Below are 18,493 nucleotides of genomic sequence, written 5' to 3'. Positions count from 1 at the left end.
TCTGACAAGCAGAAAAATACACACTTCAGTCTATTCTTTCTCTCTTTTAATGATAGTGATTTTCCACTGTTGTTCTCTCCCACCCTAGCCAAGTTGACTTTTCTTTGCCTTTATCCATGCTATTATTCCCTCTGCTTGGAATGTTCTTCCCAGCTTTAAAATTCCTTCAGAATCCAGCTCAAACGTTAACATTTCCCTTGAACTTTCTGGCCTTCCCCAGACGGAAGACTTAGTCTGTCCTTCTTGTGAGTTCCTGTGGCACTCAGTATAGTTTGAGAGGTCCTTTATAATAGCCATCACTGCATTTTAAAACAACAGTTTGTTTATATTTGTTAACCTCATTGGACTGCAATCTCCTTGATTATGTGACTGTTTTATTTATCTTTGCTGCTCCGAGCACGTCATATAATACCCATAGTGAGGTGTTCAGGAAATCTTTTATCAGGTAAGGGAATGAATGTTCCACTCCAGTTCCTTTGTGTGTAAACCTCTGAGGGTTTTATCTCTTCTCCCCTTTCCTCTCTCCCCTGTCCCCTCTCGTTCTCCCCTCTCCCCTCCTCTTCCCCATAGGATCTACTTCTCACATAGGCTGGTACTGTGGCCTCCCAGCTGTGCACTCAGCCTGCCTCTCAACACTTAAGCCCTTGTGTTCGTCATACAGGTGTTTGCACATTCTTGCTCGTGACAGCTTCCTGCCTCGTGTGCAGCCTGCAGCCTATCATATCTGGGCAGCCTTCACGCCTCCCACCAGCTAGCGCTCTCAGGCACCGTCCCTCACCGTTTCCTGATGTTTCCCCTTCTACCCACCCATATGAGTCAGCGCACACAGCTCATTAAATAGCACGGAACTTCTCCCTGCATTGTTTTTAGTCCTGTTTGACAAATGCTTTCCAAGAGCCTACTATGCAAAAAGTACCATGCAAGGTGCTTCTAGGGTTCAAAGATGAGTAAAACACAACTCTGGTTTCCGAAGAACCAACACAGGAAAGAGACGCCCAGCTGAGTAACTGTTACCAGGCAGGCCCTGGGAGGCGCCGTAAACGGAGGCACAAATCCAAGGCTTGGGAGTTTTAAGGACTGAAAAAAGTCACGTTTCATTGGAAACGTTTTCGAGTTGGAAGGGTTTGAGAATTTTTCAAAGATCTCAGGAAAATGTTTGTAAGGAATATCATTTTAGACTTGATATCATGATAGAGATTGGCGGGGAGGAGGAAGGAAGCCAGGAGAGGGAGGGCAGGCCTGTTCGTGCTGTGTGTCTGCGCCGGGGACTCGCGAGCAGGAATTACAAAGAGCGTGAGCCGTTTCGCACACGAATGCCTTCATTTCGCTGTGTCTGCCCATCAGGAGCCTTGAAAAAGTCATTCTTCCCAGATGCCCTCACATCTTAATCAACACTAATCAGCACCCAGCACTTGTAATTACTGTATCCCTTTACTTTGTGGTCGTTTCCCGTGTCCCTGTGACCTCCCCAGACAGACCTTCACCTGCACGATGACCAAGACCAGGTCATCCCCTTACCTCCGTTTTCATTCTTTTTTTGGCCTTAGCACAGTGTTTAGAATGGTACCCTGCCACTAGGCACTAAGCAGGTCTGGGATCTGAATACTCCATATCACGTGTTTCCTTTGCACCTTAGAGATGAATCAGGCAGGCAGGATTCCTTTCCCGGGGGAGTCCATATTCTGGTAACTGGTAATTATGTAATTATGAGCAACTTACTTAACCTCTGTGTGCCTGAGATTCTAATTTGTACAAGGGAATTAATAATAACCCCTTCCCTGCTCTCTTTAAATTTAATAGTAGGGACCATATATATATAATAACACTTTAAACTCCACAGCATTATACAAATGTAAAGTATTAGCAGCAAATGCATTTTGCGTGAGTGGAAGTCGGGAGTCATTTTCCTTCCCGATCCCCCTGCGCTGAGTGCTCAGGAGTTCGGGGCAGGGGGTTACGATTATGAGGAAATGAGAAGCTAAAGAGGCTCTCCTGTTTCTACACTCCTCGGACGTCAGTCCAGCATCACCTCACAAACATCAGTCATGGCTGCCTCGTGAGCACCAACACCATGACCAGATTACCCAGGAATTTGCTACTAAATGAGGCTGGAAATTATCGGTGGTGACGTGCCAGGCAGTGTTGGGCCTGGCACATCTGCCGCCCTCCTTTGCTTCCTAGGCCTTTAGGAGCGAGATGAAAAGTAGTCTTGTGTGGCTATGGGCTGGGCCCCCCGGGGCAAATAAAAAAGTGCATTATCTGCGTCTAAATAGTCTCTGAAGGATTCTTGTAGGAGATTGATGACCGCAGTGCTAAGTCCTTCGAGTTTGGGAGAGTGGAAAGCAAGGTCCCAAGGGCTTCGATCAGTGACAGGAGCCTGAGTTGTCAGAGGGAACCGTGGCCATAAAACGACCGACAGAATTAAGAAATGGATTGTTGTCACCAAAAGCACGTATTAAGCACCTGTCTTCTTCAGGAAGTCTGGGAGTCGTGCAGAACGAGTCCCTCACCCAGTTCTTAGTCCTGAGAGAGAGCTGACAACCCAAAACAGAGATGTCCTTTTCTTTTCATTCACTGCATGGATGTTTACTGAGCTGGGGATATGAAAACAAAACACAGTCCCTGCTTTCACGGAGCTCACAGTTGGCCCTTAGAGGGAGTTAGAGAAACAGAGGGCGTTGATGACAACTCAAATCTGTGTGAATATGATGTACAACGAGAGATCGTGTCCTGAAGTGGCTTGTTGAGGGTGCGCTCAGGAATTTTGGAAAGGAGTCTTTAGCCTTAAATAATCAGGCAAGGCTTTGTGGTAGAGACAGCTTGAAAACAATGTTGACTCGAGAGATACCCCAGAATCCCTAGGTAGGAGGGCAGTGAAGGCCTGAGGTGGGGAGAAGGGCTCTCTTGGCAGAGGCGGTAATAATCCACTAGATGAGAGGCTTGAACGGGGCGGGGGTGATGGAAATGTCTACAGTGAGTGTGATGATGCTTGCACAACTCTGAATATACTAAAAGCCATTAAATTATACACTTTAAATGAGTGGATTTTATGGTATGTGAATTGTATCTCAATAAAGCTGTTTATAAAAAAAAAAAATAAAGAATCCACTAGAAAGGAATAGATATGGGGACAAGAAGTCTGATAGATCTGGGTTACTAAGGTTTAGGAAAGAGACGCGTGTCACTTTTCAGGGCTTTGGCCTGGAGGAGTGATGGACTATGACATGAACTGAGAAGGTTGGCAGCATTTTGCATCTGACAAAGTGTGAGCCGAAAGGAACACATATGTGTATGTTGGGGGCCTGTGCCCTCAGTTTCGCCAGGGTCCCAAGACAGAGCGGTGGAGAAAGGGGACCTCTCTTCCCTACTTTTAGTTTGATTTGGAAGAGAAAGAGAAGTAACTATATCTCATAGAAGGATTATTTATGGAGGCCGGAACCAAAGAGTAAATAAATGAGTGGAAGCAGATAATAAATACCTTAGATTTGTGTCCCTGTCAGCCTATTTTTTTAGGTTAAATATGTGGATGAGGTCATTTTGGCCTTGACTCATTGTATAGAAAAAAAATGGGCTTTAATCATCTCTCCCTGGGCCTCTAGTCCATGAACCATGAGAATAGAGGAAAGATTCTAGAATAATGGGAGTGTAGGAGACAAATGAAGGCAGAGTGGTTTTCTTTTGTGGTGGTGGTTGTGGTTGCTGTTCTGTTGGGTATTACGGGCAGAATAGAAGCCTGTTCTTTCCTCCTCCGCTCACTGCCCAGCTTCTATTCCCACATGTTCATTCGTTTCCAGGACATGGTCCGGCGTGGAGAAATCATAGACAACGACACCGAGGATGAGTTCTACCTCCGGCGCCTGGACGCAGGGCTTTTTGTTCTGCAGCACATCTGCTACATCATGGCGGAGATCTGCAATGCCAATGTCCCCCAGGTAAGAGGGGCTGCCCCGGGATGGGCCTGTCCATCGCTGCTCCTTCCTTGCCACCTGCGTAGGTAGAGGCTCAAAAAAAAGAAGCGGATCACACTCTCCTTGAATTCCTTCACTCTGCATGGGCCCTCTTGTTCGGGGGAGGGAGGGAGGTGAACCCTTTCAGTACAGTGTATTCTGGTGTCAACCAGGACAAATGATGCTTTTTCTGTCTCTCCCCACTCGTCCCTCTTCCATAATAGATTCGCCAGAGAGTTCACCAGATCCTAAACATGCGAGGAAGCTCCATCAAAATTGTCAGGCACATCATCAAGGGTGAGTGGGACGTTGCTTGTGTCTGGGGCTCCGGGGAATTCGATGATGCTTTCTTTCTGAGTCTCTGCTCATATCTCTGGGACTTGGGGCCCAGCATTCTCTGCCCTGCAAGCTGAAGTGTGTTGTCCAGTTTGCTGTGTGTCCAGGTCACCTTTGTCAGAATACCGTAGACTAACTTAGGTGTTCTCTGCCTCTGACCTTCCAATTCCAGAATTTGAAAAACACAGAACAGACAAGCACTAGAGCTTGGAAATACTTGTTGAAAACAAATTTTTTTTAAGGACAAAACGAGAAAGAAGCAAAAAATTCCATTCCAAACTGCATGTAGTAGAAGGAAATTACTTAGGGGGGGAAAAAACAAGGAAGTAACAAGAAATACTTGGAATTACACAAGACAGAAGGAAGTGAGTTTGAAGCAGTGGGTATAATAGAAAGAACGTGCCTGTCTTCCGGTCCTTGCTCTGCCTTACCCTGGCTGTGTCCTTGCTCTGCCTTACCCTGGCTGGTCGGGAAGAAATTTTACAGAGGTTCATAAGATGCTACATGACAGCATCCAGACTAGTGCCCGGCACACAGAAAGAGCTCAGTCAGGTGATTTTCCCTCCTGCCCTCCCACCCCCTGGGGAGTCCCTCAAATGCAGTTGCATCTTTGGCTGGACCTGACTCAGCTGGAGTGGCTCCCGAGAGGTCTCTAGTCTGCATAGTCAGTGAGGGAGCTCTGTCACAGAGCAGGGCGCCTGAACTGAGCTCGGCAATGCAGCCCCACCCTCAGGCTGCTTAGCACGGACTGACACACACGGTGGGTAGATGCCCGCATTGGACTTGGCAGAACTGATAACACCTGAGTTCAGAGAGTCAGGATGGGCTAGGGAACCGCAGGCAAATCATTTTCTCTTTCTGGCACTTGTTCTGCCCATTCCTAAGATGAGGGATTAGGCCAGATGTACTCAAAGGGTTTTCCTGTAAGTGGCTTCTAACTCCCATTAAAGGTGAGAGATGAAATGTGAAGACAAAAGATACATGTAAAAAATCGAAGAGAAGCTAAGAGCCATAGGCTCTGGCATCTGGCTCCCGGAACTGAGTCCTGCCTCTGCTATTTACTGTGTTACCTCAGGCAAGATGCCCAATTGCTCTGTGACCTCATAAAATGGGTGAGAGGATTAAATGAGATGATATATGGGAAATGTCTGACCCTTAATAAGTTCTCGGTAAATGTTAGCTGTAATGACTATTATGAACTATTACGGTGATAATTACCATCGTCATTATTATAAGTGAGGAATAGCTAAAATCCCATGGGAAGCCTTGTGAGAGCTGGGTCTTCGAGGCTGGGACAAGTACATTCCACATTGAAGGAACAGTGTACGTGTAGGCGTGGGGACTGGAAAGCCCAGGTTCAGCACAGCCCTCCCACACAGGTGGGAATGGGAAGGCCATTGGGCCCATTTTGCAGATGGAGCATTTGAGGCCTTGGAGTTTGTGGTTTTCTCCGTCAGAGAACGAGGAAAGGGGGACCTGTTCATGAACATCTTGCCTTCCATAGTGGCATCCTGGATGCTCCTCTCTCATCTGCAGTGCCACATTGCCATGAATTACTGCTCAGGGTGTCATGACGCCTCCTCCCTGAGGTGTAGCTGTAGTGATTTGCAACTCCAGCCTTTAAATGCCATTTACTTTTTACGCCCACGTGTTCAATTAGAACTTTTTATTACTCTCAGCTCTACTATCTTGCATTGAGCCTTCTCCTGGCACCTCCATCCCTGTAATCAAAACAATGATCTGAGAAAGAGGAAGCGTTTTTAATGGGTGCTGACACGTAGTAGGTGGATGTTGTTATTTTGTCGGAAATCCTACCGCACATATCTTAGGTAATTCAGAATTTTCCGTTGCCGTGAGCCAGCCTTTGTCTCCTTCAGATCGTGGTTTATTTCCCCAGTGCCTATTAAGGTGCCGGGCACACAGCGGACGCTGACTAGATGTGTGTTGGCTGAGTGTCTGGGCAGCGAGCAGGTGAGTGGCCTGCGCAGAAGCCGTGTGCGTTCCCGCCACTCACACTCCTCTCCCCTCCTCTGTCCAGGCCAGGCCCTCAGACCCAGCCTTCCAGACCCAGGGCCAGCCCTGCGGTTCTCTCCCTCGCCCTTCCCAGCCAGTGTATTAGTACATATACCAGTTCTGACTCCAAGCACAAGCTGGAATCCACGCACTCTCGGCATCTGTTATTTCCCATCATAGTACCCAGTTTATTTTCTTCCGAGCCCTTACCACAATTTGTAATTGTTTTTATTTATGTCTTTGTTTACTCATTTCATGTGTCTCTTACAATGTAAGCTCCACGACGTGGGGACACTGTCTGTTTTGTTCACCCTGTCTCGTCACCTAGAGCCCATGCCTGGCACATAATGGGAACCCAGTGAATATTTTAAACACTGGTGAGTTAAACCCCACCCTTGTGTGAATTTAAACTGGCAAATGTTGACTGCGACTCTCCTCAGCCCTGCAGTGCTACATACTTTGCTCCTAAGGTGTCACCCAGCTCCTGCTTTCATGGAGTCTGTAGTCTTTTGTGGGACGTAGATGTGTAAATGACCGGCCATAATTCAAGCTCACTGAAATGCACGCTCCCACTACTACTCAGCTATCACTGCTGGGTGCCGGGCTCCACACTCAGGAGTAGCATTGAGCTGGGTCTTCAAGGGCAAGGACATTCCAGAATGAAGGAGCAATGAGAGTGGAGGCCTGAGAACTGGAAATTCCAGGTTCAGCACAGCCCTCCCACGCAGGTGGGAATGGCAAGAACCCAACCCTGGGGCCTTCACAGTCCAGTGGGAAAAGATACTGTCAACTAATTAGAAGGTCCTAAGTGCTACTGAAGTTACGAACAGTGCGCCCTGGGGTGGTAAGGAGACAGTCGTGGAAGCACAGGCCGTGCCGTGGAACCCCAGGGAGAGGCTTCTCCCCGGGACAGGGAGCGCGTCCCAGAGGGAAAGCTCATCTGGGTAGGACAGGATATCAGTGTCCTTCGTAAGGCGTCCGGCCACATCAGCAGAGGACAGGCAAGGATGTGGAGGCTGGAGCATTGGGGGGGCGGGGGGTGTTGGGAGTGTTGCTGGGCAGACCCTTGGGTTCTGTTGGGTACACAGTGATTCTGGGGATACAGGTAGTGAGTGCTGCAGACATTCTCATTAGTGCTCAGGAGAGAGGCTAGTCATTAGTGTGGAGGTGATATTTTTAAGCCAGGGAATTAGATGCCATTGCCCAGGTCAAAGAGGCCATCACAGGTCACTGGCCACTAAAGAAGACAACAAAACACCCAGCTCTGTCCAGATGGAAGGCTTAGGTCATAATAAAGGGTTCTCAGCCACCCTTCCACTGGCATGCCCCCGCCCGGCTCATCCGTGCCTCCTCGGGGAAGCCCATCTGCCTGCAGAGTCATGGCGGGGTCTGGCGCGTGGCCTGCCTCTCAGCAACCCCTGAACTTGGTGCAGCGAGCACCCTGGGGGCAGTGAGGGGTCGCGAAGGGGTGAGGCTCCCGCAGGGCTGGTGGCTGGCTGTGCTCAGGCCCACTTCTTACAAGCCTTCACTCCCTCCCCCTCCTCCACCCTTCATTCCATCAAAAAGCATACACACAAAAAAAACACAAAGCCTCATAAAGAAAACCAGCTCATCAGTCTGTCCTCTTAGATTTTAATTTTGTTTTTCAGTTGGGTTGCTTCCTTTTTTTTTTTTTAACATACTAATTATATGCAAGCTTTTCCCTTTGATTTTATGGCCTACATATTTCCCAAGTTTCGCTGGCAGGATGACAGCTGATGTACCCCTTGAGGTCTCAGGAAAACGCTGATGAGGCAAGCCCAGCGGGGGCCTTTTCCCACTCCATGCTATATTTCGGTCCCCTTTCTCATGATTTTCCTCCCTCCTCTGTTGGGGGTGCCAAGAGAACTGGGAATAACTGATGGCTCATTAAAGCCCCTCTCTATGCAGACCGCTTCCTCGGCGCTCCCAAAGTGCAGCGCCCCTGGAACTGGCAGCCGCTCTGGGCCTGAGGACGGTGGTGCCCACACAGGACACAGTGGCCTCTTAGCTAGAGGAGGGCAGACCAGACCGTGTGCTGCTGCCGTTTATCTGCTGGTGCCTGGTCCGTGACTGGCTCAGAGAAGAGACTCAGTTAATGCTTGTTGGGGGTGCTCGCTGAGGTGGTGGGTGCTTCAAGCTTCTTTGTGCCGGTCCGGACATCGGACCACCGTAGGAAGAGTTCACTCCCGCACACGTCCTCCGTGCCAGGCTTTTAATGTATGTTCTCTGGCTCTCACGACAGCCCTAAAAGCAGGCTTACAGTCTCCATTTTGCAGATAAGGACACCGAGACTCACAGAGGCTAAGGGATATTACCCAAGTCCCTCATAATGTTGGAAACCATATCCAAACTCAGAACTATACACACACTCTTCCATCTGGCAGAAAGGAAAGCTCTAACTGTGTCACTTGGCTGATTTACTCCTGCAGCCGTTTAAGAAAGAAAAGTCAGGGCATTTACCTTCCCAAAGCACCCACTTGGCATCACCGGGTGCTAGGTGGCACCTAAGACAAATGAGACACTTAGGAGGCCCTGCCCGAAGGGTGGACAGTCCCGTCACAGGTGAGATAACTGCTGCCACAAAAAGCAGAATGAAGTCAGTGCTAAGACACGGAGTGGGAATCAAGGAGGCACAGTGAATTCTGCGGGAGATTAAAAGGAGCTCGAAGATCCAGGGAGGCTACACAGAGGAGGTGCTGGCCTTTTTTTTTTTCTTTTTTTTTAATTGTGGGAAAATATACATAAGATTTACCATTTTAACCATTGCAACCATCACGACCATCCATCTACAGACCTCCTTTTCATCTTGCAGAACTGAAACTCTGTACCCATGTTACACTCACCCCCCGCCCTCCTCCCCCAGCCCCTCGCACCCACCTCTGTGCGTTCTGTCTCTATGAAGATGTGATGGCTAAGTGAGGACGTGGCTTCTTGAAGCAGGTGAAGGATCCCCATGGGTAGATGCAGGAACCGAGTGGTCGTCTCCTTGGACATGGAATAAGAGCTGTGACCTGGGGATACTTTTTAGTATAAATACTTGTGCCAGGAGTTACCATGGAAGCTGCCGGCGAGTCTCTTAAATGTGTTAGTCGCCAGTGAAAGTTGTGGGTGCTGGGCTGTTTCGCAGAGGAAAGTTGAGAGGATTACTGACTCCAAACTCTCACTGGTGGTGAAAAGACTGAGCCAGACTTCAAAATGCTTTCAGAAATTGGCTCCTCGCCCTTTGATTTGCTTGTGTTCTTCATGGCTTGAAATCTCCTCTCAGAAGCCTATAAGCATATATTTCCATATTGATCTGGGGCTCTTGGTAACCTGAGCTTTGCCTCTGCGATTTTAAAGCTGCAGAAGCTGATAGGGTTTTATCTTTTGATGACATATGTTGGTGTGCATGTGACTTGCATCAGGTCGTAACTGCTGTGGCCACCAGGGTGTTTGGAGGCAGGAAAGGATCCAAGAGAAGCCTGTGTATTGACCTTTGGCAGCTAAGGTTACCCTCTCGCAGCCACGGTTCCTGCATCTGTAAGGTGGAGATACTTGCGTTTTCCAAAGGTTGCTGTGAGACTTAGGTGAGGTACCACGTAAAGCGCTTACGTGGTGGCTGGCACGCAATCAGTGCTTGTAATGTTAGCTTCCTTTACTGCGGTGATTAGGATCTGACCTAACCCAGGAATAAGAAGAGCTGAGATGCACAGAGCAGCGTGAACCCTGGCTCTCTGTAACTTTGGGTAAGTCAGCAGATAACATGTTTGAGCCTTGCTTTCCTCCTCTGTGAATACCGCCCCTCTGGAAAGCTGAGGTGGAAATGCAGTCGGGAGCTTGGGACAGAGTCCGTGCTCAGTAAATGGAGGTTCCTTCCTCCCCTCCTCGTCCAATCCCTTCACCTGGAGCTGGCAGCAGCCTGGACTCAGATCCAGGCAGGACCAGCACCAGAGCAGCCTCCTTGGGCCCTGGTTGTCGGGGAGGAGGCGTGCTTCTCCGACCAGCTGAAATGTCCTCGGGATTACAGGAACATGACTCTGTTAGCATCGCGAGCAAAGTTTCCTTCTCCTTTAAGTGGGTTTCATTTTAATGATATCGCTGATGAACTTCTGGTCTTTAACCCCAGCGAAGTGTTCTCCTCTAGAGACGTGTAATGTTAGACCCTCCACGTTCATTGGTGTCGTTAAGGAACCTGTTAGACCGCAAGGATTTTCCTTTCCCAGTTTCCATTTTGTGGTTATTTCTGTGTCTTCTAGCGTTTTCAGTGGGAAAATATTGGCATTCCTCGTCTCCCCTCTCCGTCTTCCTTGTGCATTTTTGGAAGGGTGAGCGTTCAAGTCAAAGGTCCAGGGTCTGAACCAGGCTGGGGAGCGCTGGCCCCGGCCCCGGCCCTGGAAGACACTCCCCCATCCAGCAGCCCCGGTGCACCCTCCCTCCCCCCTTTGACATAAACAGAACAGCTTGTATTCCATGTCTGAATAGTAAACCTGCTGTCTAAAGTTTGCTTTAATATTTATGCGTTCAGCACTGCTGCCTGTTTTTGAGCTCCATCAAAGCCTTTATTATTTGAAAATGCTGGGCAAGTGGAGAAGGGAGTTGATGTGTACACCATCTTTCTCACTCTCCAACCTGACACGTCCTCTTCCCCTCTGCCTCCCTTCTTTCCCCATCCCTCTTTCACTCTCATTCTCCCCCCACCCTGCAATTCTTCCTTTTAGCAACACACGCACATGCGCACAAACACACACATATGTACACACACGTACACACACACGCACACACGTGTACACACACGCACACACACACACCCCAAAGAGAACTCTTTCCTAAGACCTCTGGGAGGAATCTGTTCAATATTTATAAACTGCTGCAGCAGCTATAATAACCACAGGTAGCTGGTACCACCAAGATTTGCTCCAAATCGAATTCCACTCTAGAAACAAAGATGAGTAGAGGTACAGGTGAAGGGTGCGGGGCGAGGTGCACAGTTGGTGCCGGCTGCCAGAGCCAGTGCAGGAACACTGGGGGCTCATCAGACCTGGTTCTGCGTGGCCCTGTGGCTGGTGCGCTGTGGGACCCTGGCCAGTCACCTGCCCTGACCTGGCATGAGAAGGTGTGGCCCCTGTGACCCTCTCCACATCTGTGGCCATGGTGGCCCCTTACCCACAGGACAGCCCCTCTGGAGTCTTACCTTTGACCAGGACTTCATAGCCAGGGGCTCTCCTGGGACTGGGATGCTTTGGAATGCTCGCAGAGCCGGAGTTTTTCCCCCAAAGGATGGGAAACAGGCAGGGGAGGATGTTGCTTAGGTAAGAGGATGCCACTTTGGGGACCGGCTCCACCCCAGTGGCTTTTTAGGTGCCTTTTCACTGCTCACACATATTCTGGGGTTTGAGTTTCAGCTCCTCTGTCATCCTCAACCAGTCAAGATGCTTCAGCTCTCTAGTGAGTCTCCGTTTCCTCATCTGTAAATAGAGATGATGTTCTTTGCCTTATAGGATTGCCGCGAAGATTAGATGAGACAACATATACAAATGCCTGGCACATAATCAGTGTTCACTGCATGTTAGTTTCCATTCCACTGCGCATGACACAGCCCCTCTTCCACATCGCACTAGCTCCATTCACAGCCCATTTCCAGAGAACAGGTAATCTGACCTTATTTCCTCCTTCCCCACTGACAGAGGACAGACTTGCCCGTGGGATGGGTGCTCTGTGTACAGAACTGGCACGTGTTTCTTCTGAGGCCTTGGCAGCGGGGATTCAGCAAGGGCACTGATACAGACTTTGGTTTCCTCTACTGTGTGCGTCCCTAGAAAGGGATTAGGTCCCTCCAGGGAAGCGGGCTTTACTTGGAAAATCACTGCCCCAGAGGATCAGAGTATTTGGCCGCCTCACTCCCTCCAGGGTCGGTGAGTACATTAGGAGAGCAAAGTGTTAGTTCAATCCATTAAGCCTCTTGCTTCCAGCTCATGCCTCTGGGGGTATTAAATGTTATCATGGTCATTTCTCTTCCTCCTGGGGCAGCAGCTAGATCACTCACGTGTGAGCAAGGGAGACCACTCACCTCCAGCCCACCGCCTTCCCGGCAGCCCTGTTCCTGCTCTCCTATCACCCAGCCGCTCCTGAAGGGGCCTTAATAGAAGACATCACAACCATTTGCTGTGGGAGGTGATGGATGGGCCTAACAGAAGACGATGATTTCCGGGGGGAGACACACAGCTGGCACATGTCTGAATCCCAAACCCCGTTTCCCAGCACATGTCCAAAGTCATAAAGAGGAAGGAGGAAAAATGAAGACGTGGCAGGAACAAGACCCTTCCTCCAGCATGGTGGTGGGGTGGGAGGTAGGAAGGAGGGCTCCCACACTTTCTCTCTCCTGTCTTTGTCTGATTAGGATCCGCAGATGTTTTATTATGCAAAAGCCTCTTACCTGCGAGTTCTCTGTTCTCTCTCAAGTTTCCCAGGTCGGGTCGGGAGCAGGGGGCAGATATGCGAGCAGTCATCTAATCAACTGCTCTGTTTCTTCACCAGACTGATAGTTGGCTCTCAGCCAGGCTCAATGGGCATTAAGCTGAGAGTAAGGCCGGGCCCCCCCACTAGTAAAGCTCCTGGTCTAGTGGAAAGGGGATGCCCTGGATGGAAGACAGGCCCTGATGGAGACGCTCTTCACAGCGGCCCGCAGTCCCCACGCGATCTGTGCCCTGCCCCTGCCCCTGGCTCAGAGCTCCAGCCACTGGCCACGCAGCCGTCCTTGCTCACCCTGAGATGGACCAAGCTGTTTCCCCAAAAATAAGACCTAGCCTGACAGTCAGCTCTAATGCGGCTTTTGGAGCAAACATTAATATAAGACCCAGTATTATGTTATGTTATTATGTTTATGTTTATGTTATGTTATGTTATGTTATGTTTGTTATGTTATACCCGGTCTTATATAAGACCCGATCTTATAGTAAAATAAGACCGGGTCTTATGTTAAGTTTTGCTCCAGAAGATGCGTTAGAGCTGATTGGCCAGCTAGGTCTTATTTTCGGGAAACACAGTATTTACTTTTGGGTTGTTTCCCCCACTGCAAAGGGCTCCACAAGAGCAGAGGTGTCATCCCTTTTGATCGGTACTCCATCCCCATTGCCTCAAATAGTGGCTCTCAAACTAGAGCGCGCCCCAGCGGTCCCGGAGGGCTTGCTCAGACTGCTGGGCCGCGTCCTCAGAGCTTCCTAGGAAGTGGGCTGGGTTGGGCCCAGAAGTTCCTGTGTGAGGCAGATGCTGCAGGTTCGAGGCCACACTCTGAGAGCCACTGGCCTAGAACAGTGCCTGCCCACGGTCGGCATCCACTGCGTGTATGTAGTGACTGAATGAGTGAGTAAAGGCTGTGGCTGAGAGAGGAGTGAGCCTGGCCCTTTTCACTGAGGGCCTCGAATGCAAGACCAGAATTTGGCCACAGCTGCGGCCGTGAGGGCTGTTGCAGGCATTGGAGACATGCAGCTCACTGGGAGGTGGGATTTGGGGGAAAGGTGTGAAGTGACCCAGCCACGATGGACCACATGCCTCACGCCTCGGAGTCACACCTGCCCCTGCCTTTGTCTCCCTAGAATATGCAGAGAACATCGGGGACGGCCGGAGCCCGGAGTTCCGGGAGAGCGAGCAAAAGCGCATCCTGGCCTTGCTGGAGAACTTCTAGAGGCCCCTGGCCCTGTGCAGCGTGGACCTTCTCTGTACCTGCCTCCCACAAACAGTTTTTACACAGCTCAGTGTGACTTTCAGACAAATTAAAGCTAGTGTTTTTTATTCCTGGGCTGGCATTCTTTGTAGCAAAGCAGTACCCTCTAACCTTTACCTGCACTTTCAGCAGCCGCCATGGGACACATCTGAGGAAGGTCAGTGAGTGGCTTCACTCTGCCAGTGGGGAAACTGAGGCTCAGGGTAATCAAGTGACCCCTGTGGCCCCTCTGGTGGTACTCTCTGTGGTGAGGGTGCAACTGGGAAGGGACAAGGCACGGACTAGTGAGCTCGCTGGGGCTTTTGCCCTGACAGAGTCTGGACGTGTAACACGAGGCACGTGGGGCGTGCAGGAGCCCCCAGGGAGGTGTCCGTGGCACTGTGAGGCCGGACAGAGAGCGCGGCCCTCACAGCAGCGTCCTGAACCCCGACTTTGTCAGCATCATCTGGGAGGGAGGGGAACTTGAAAAACACATCCGTGTTGCCCCCACTCCCACCCCCAGAATGAAGAAATCAGACTCTCAGGGGGTGTCCCAGGCACTGGTGGTGGTTTAAGCTTCCCGATGGTTCCCTGCGTCAGGAGGAGAGCCACACTTTACGGTAGACAGGCCTTGGGTCCACATCCCGGCTACACCATTTACCAGCTGGGGCAGTTTGGATAAATGGCTTTACCTTCCTGAGTCGCTCTTCCCTCGTCTGCAAAGCGGGGGTACTAATACCCACTTGGTGCTTATGGGGATCACTCACTGAAGCATGCCCTCGAGCGAGGCGCACACAGTAGGTGCATTATAAATGGTGATTTCTTTGTCCTTACACATCTGTGGCTTCAGAAGACTTGTGCTTTCACCCATTTTACACGGGTTATGAGGGAGTTGGTGTCCCCCTTTGTAGGAGTCTGCAGTCCTTGAGCATGGTTTTAATCTGTCACGAAGAATAGAGTCCTCGTGAGTGAGGCGGCGGAAGAAAAACTGATTTAGAAAAGCTGCATTTCATTAAAAGGAAACCTTTAGTCCAAGGTCAGCAAATAGGCTACAGGGGACGCCACCCGCCCTGTGTATGCCCATGAGTGACGTTGTCAGTCAGCCGCAGCTTTTTTGTTGAACCCCAAGGGACAGGGCTCCACACAGCCACCTGAGAGGACTCTGCATCAGATGGCACCTGCGTCGGGCCCGGCGTGGGGCTGGTGATAGAACCGTGAGGAAGACAGGCCTGGCCCACCCGGTGGGAAGAGGAAGGTGTGGCCATCGTCTCCATGAGGTGAGTGTTCCCGCAGAGGTGGCGGGAGTGTGTTACACGGCCTGTTACAGAATCAGAATTGCCGTACAGTGACATTTCAGATTCAGTCATTGTTTTATTTCACTCTTCTGTAACTGTAGTAGCTCCTATGTACTGAACGCCTGCTATGTGCTACTTGCTTTCCACCCTTGCTTTCTCACCTGCGTAACAGCCCTGCTGGCATCGTTATCCCCAATTTCCTGAAGCTCAGACTGAGATCTCAGAGGGTCAGGAACTCGGGCGAGGGCCTATGGCCAGGAAGCGGCAGAGGGTCTATCTGACTCCGCCAGCCAAGCTCTCCCCTCGACCGGGCTGCCTCTGTCTAGAAGACAGTCACAGATCACTGACTGACATTATGCTTCAATCTGTTCCACTGCGGATGTGGGGTTTAATGAATTCACAACAAATAAAGCATGTCTAGATATAACCTATAGAACCTCACAGACTTTTTGACCTAAGGTTGGCACTTTAGAGATCATTAGTCCTTCAGCTTTATTTTCTTTTTAAATTTTGTTTTTAACCAGGTAATGCTTATGCCTGGTACATAAGTTCGAAATTTAACACAAAGGTATACAGTGAGGAGTCTCCCCTCACCTCTCCCACCGCCTAGGCCTCCTCACCCCCGGAGGCAACTGCTGCCACCTGATTATCCCACAGAATTCTGTCCAGCAGTTTTCCAGCTGTGTCCTACCGAAGCCCCAAGCGCACCAGAAGCCAACAGAGAAGAGAGAGTGGGTAGGGCTCCAGACCCCTTCCACTATAGTCGCTCCATTTTGCCCTGCTTCATATTTTGGGGTGCCTCCTAAGATTTTGTTTGACCAAAACACCCTTGTGCTAAAAGCAAGCTTGAAATCACACGTTCACTTCACACATGAAGTGGTCCCCTTTTCCATCGGTTTTGTGACGGGAAGGTTTGGGGGAAACGTGAGGTATAATCCCTCGGAAGTCAGAGGAGGTTACAGTTCCAGGGTTTGGGGGGGACCAAGCTTTTAGGAACAAAGCAAAGATCCTCGTTAACCTGTGGGCTCCTGGGATGGGCTCCTGAGGTGTGAGTGGCCGTCTGTCTCACAAGCAGCACCACCCCTCAGGGAGGACGTCTTGGGCTTCCAGTAAAGACCACTGTTGCCCTGTGGTTCTGAATTGGACTTCTGTATCTGCCACTCTCGGGTTCCCATGCCCTCCCCTTCACGAAAAGCCCCTTCAGGTTTGTCCTTGTGTCCATAGCTCAGTGGTACCTGGGCACGGCATCCCAGCAGGGCACTGCTCCTTTTCCTACCCAAACATGGCCACAAATTCACCTTTAAGCAATATTAGCCAGAATTTCCTCACGAGGGAAATGATTTCATTTTCCTCTTCTCTCGCAGCGTGCTGCTCCATTTGTGGTGGTCGGCACGCCTGAATTCATCGGCGGCAAGATGGGCCCTGTCTAATTTAGAGAGATTTGCATGCAGGCTGCATCCTTCTTTATCTGAGGGGGAACGCATTGTCAGGGAAGCTTGAAGGCATCCTCCAGTCACCCCCACAGTAGCACCGGTGCCCAGGTGGCATCTCCCGCCATTACCAACAGCGTCAATTTAGTGTCAACAGGGAGATGAGACTCACTTTCCTAAAGGCAAAAACTCCTTGATTAGATTTGCTTACCCACCAGTAGAGGTAAAAGCGGAGCCACATTTTTCAATCTGTCTTGCTCCTTGGTACACATGGAAAGTGGTGGTATCACAGCAGCGGTCCTTCGTTATCCGTGCCGAGGAAATGGCAAGCATTTCTCCAGTTACGTTCTCTTGACTGGTCGCACAGGACCTGGGCATAAGGTACACAGGGGTGTACAGAGCATAAATCTTCCTGCCAGCTGCGTCTCCTGGTCACCCGGCGCCCCCCTCCCCAGACACAACCCCTAATTAGCGAGAATATCCTTTCGGAGATAGTCTGATGTTTTCAAGTGAATAAAAATATATGTAACACAAATGTCCTGCGTTCTGCACCTTGCTTTTCACTCTACATCTGCTAAACACAGAGTCCCCCCCACACACTGCTTTAATCGCTGGGCTCCATTGCAGAGCTGTACCGTAATTGAGTTAATCGTGTTAACGGGCATTTAGGTTGTCTCCAATCTTTGGCTATTATAATGCTGCAGTGAACATCCTTGCCTAGAACGTCATTTCACACATGTGTGAGTTTAAATTCCCAAGCAGAATTGCTAAGTCAGAGAGAAGGTGCATTTTTCACTGTGCTACGTATTGTCACCTTGCCCACCTTCCATCAGCGGTGTCTGTGAGTGCCACCCCACGCCCTCCCCGGCACAGCCGCAGCCAACTCCCTCTCTGCCTCTCTGATCTGGGAGCAGTGTATCCTGTTTGCGGTCTTAATTTGCATTTCTCTTAGGAGTGAAGTCATTTAGCATTTTAGAAGAATGAATTTATCGAGTCTGTGCCATATTAGCTAATACTCCTCGAGCTCTTCCTATGAGCCAAGTACTTGACTCAGATTAGCTCATTTAACCCTCGTTGCTGAGGTGTAGGTACTTTTATCATCAACCCCATTTCACAGATGTGGAAACCAGATTGAGACAATCAGTGGCTTACAAAGTGACAGAGCTGGGAGTGGAACATAAGCAAACTGGTTCCAGAAGCCCCACTCCTGATCTCAGAGTCACACCATCTCCCAACTAACTGGTAGAGAAGGGATTCCATGAGGCTGGAGAGGGCGGCAGGGGTTGAGGGTCCACCCTCCCTGCACAGAATGCGCTGGAAGCTTTTAGTGGAGTCATGCAGGAAGCCACAGAGAAGCGGCCACTCACCGGCCTCATGACAAGCCCACAGTGGCTCTGTGGGGCCCCTGCTCTCTGCCACTGGGCGGCTGGCACGGAGGCCCTGGGGTTTCCTGGCTGGGGGAGCGGGCAGTCATGCAGCTGTGGCCCTGGCTGCTCTGCTGTGGGAAGCTTTCCCTCTCCAACAGTGAGGAGGAGGTGCCACCTGCAAGCATGCTTGCAGAGCGGATCCTAACCTACCACCTTCCCCGGACCCACCCCACCTCTGCCTGTCCTCACCCAGCACCTCCTGCTCTGCCCGCATCCCAAGTCACGCCTCACTGCCTCCTCCCAGTCGTCTCCCAGGAAACGGTGGCTGAGCATCTACTCTGGGCCAGGCCCCATGCTGGGCGCTGGGGGCAGGCACCCCACATTGAAATGCCGTTTGAACTCCCCA

The 18,493-nt window shown here is 50.4% G+C and overlaps 1 protein-coding gene across 1 annotated transcript in view; it reads left to right on the top strand.

Annotated features, from left to right (window-relative positions):
• The window catches only part of CTNNBL1 (catenin beta like 1), a 142,543-nt gene extending 128,452 nt beyond the window's left edge, over positions 1-14,091 (top strand). Inside the window, exons 14-16 of the mRNA XM_033095138.1 lie at positions 3,795-3,932; positions 4,172-4,244; positions 13,889-14,091. Of these exons, the coding sequence (XP_032951029.1) occupies positions 3,795-3,932; positions 4,172-4,244; positions 13,889-13,977 (300 nt within the window). The 3' untranslated portion in view covers positions 13,978-14,091. The remainder of the gene's footprint in view (positions 1-3,794; positions 3,933-4,171; positions 4,245-13,888) is intronic.
• Positions 14,092-18,493: the final 4,402 nt, after the last annotated feature.

This window comes from Rhinolophus ferrumequinum, chromosome 23, assembly GCF_004115265.2.
Source record: "Rhinolophus ferrumequinum isolate MPI-CBG mRhiFer1 chromosome 23, mRhiFer1_v1.p, whole genome shotgun sequence".
In the NCBI taxonomy this organism is placed as follows: domain Eukaryota; kingdom Metazoa; phylum Chordata; class Mammalia; order Chiroptera; family Rhinolophidae; genus Rhinolophus; species Rhinolophus ferrumequinum.
Note: the sequence above shows the minus strand (reverse complement) of the source record. Positions and strands in the feature narration are given on the sequence as shown.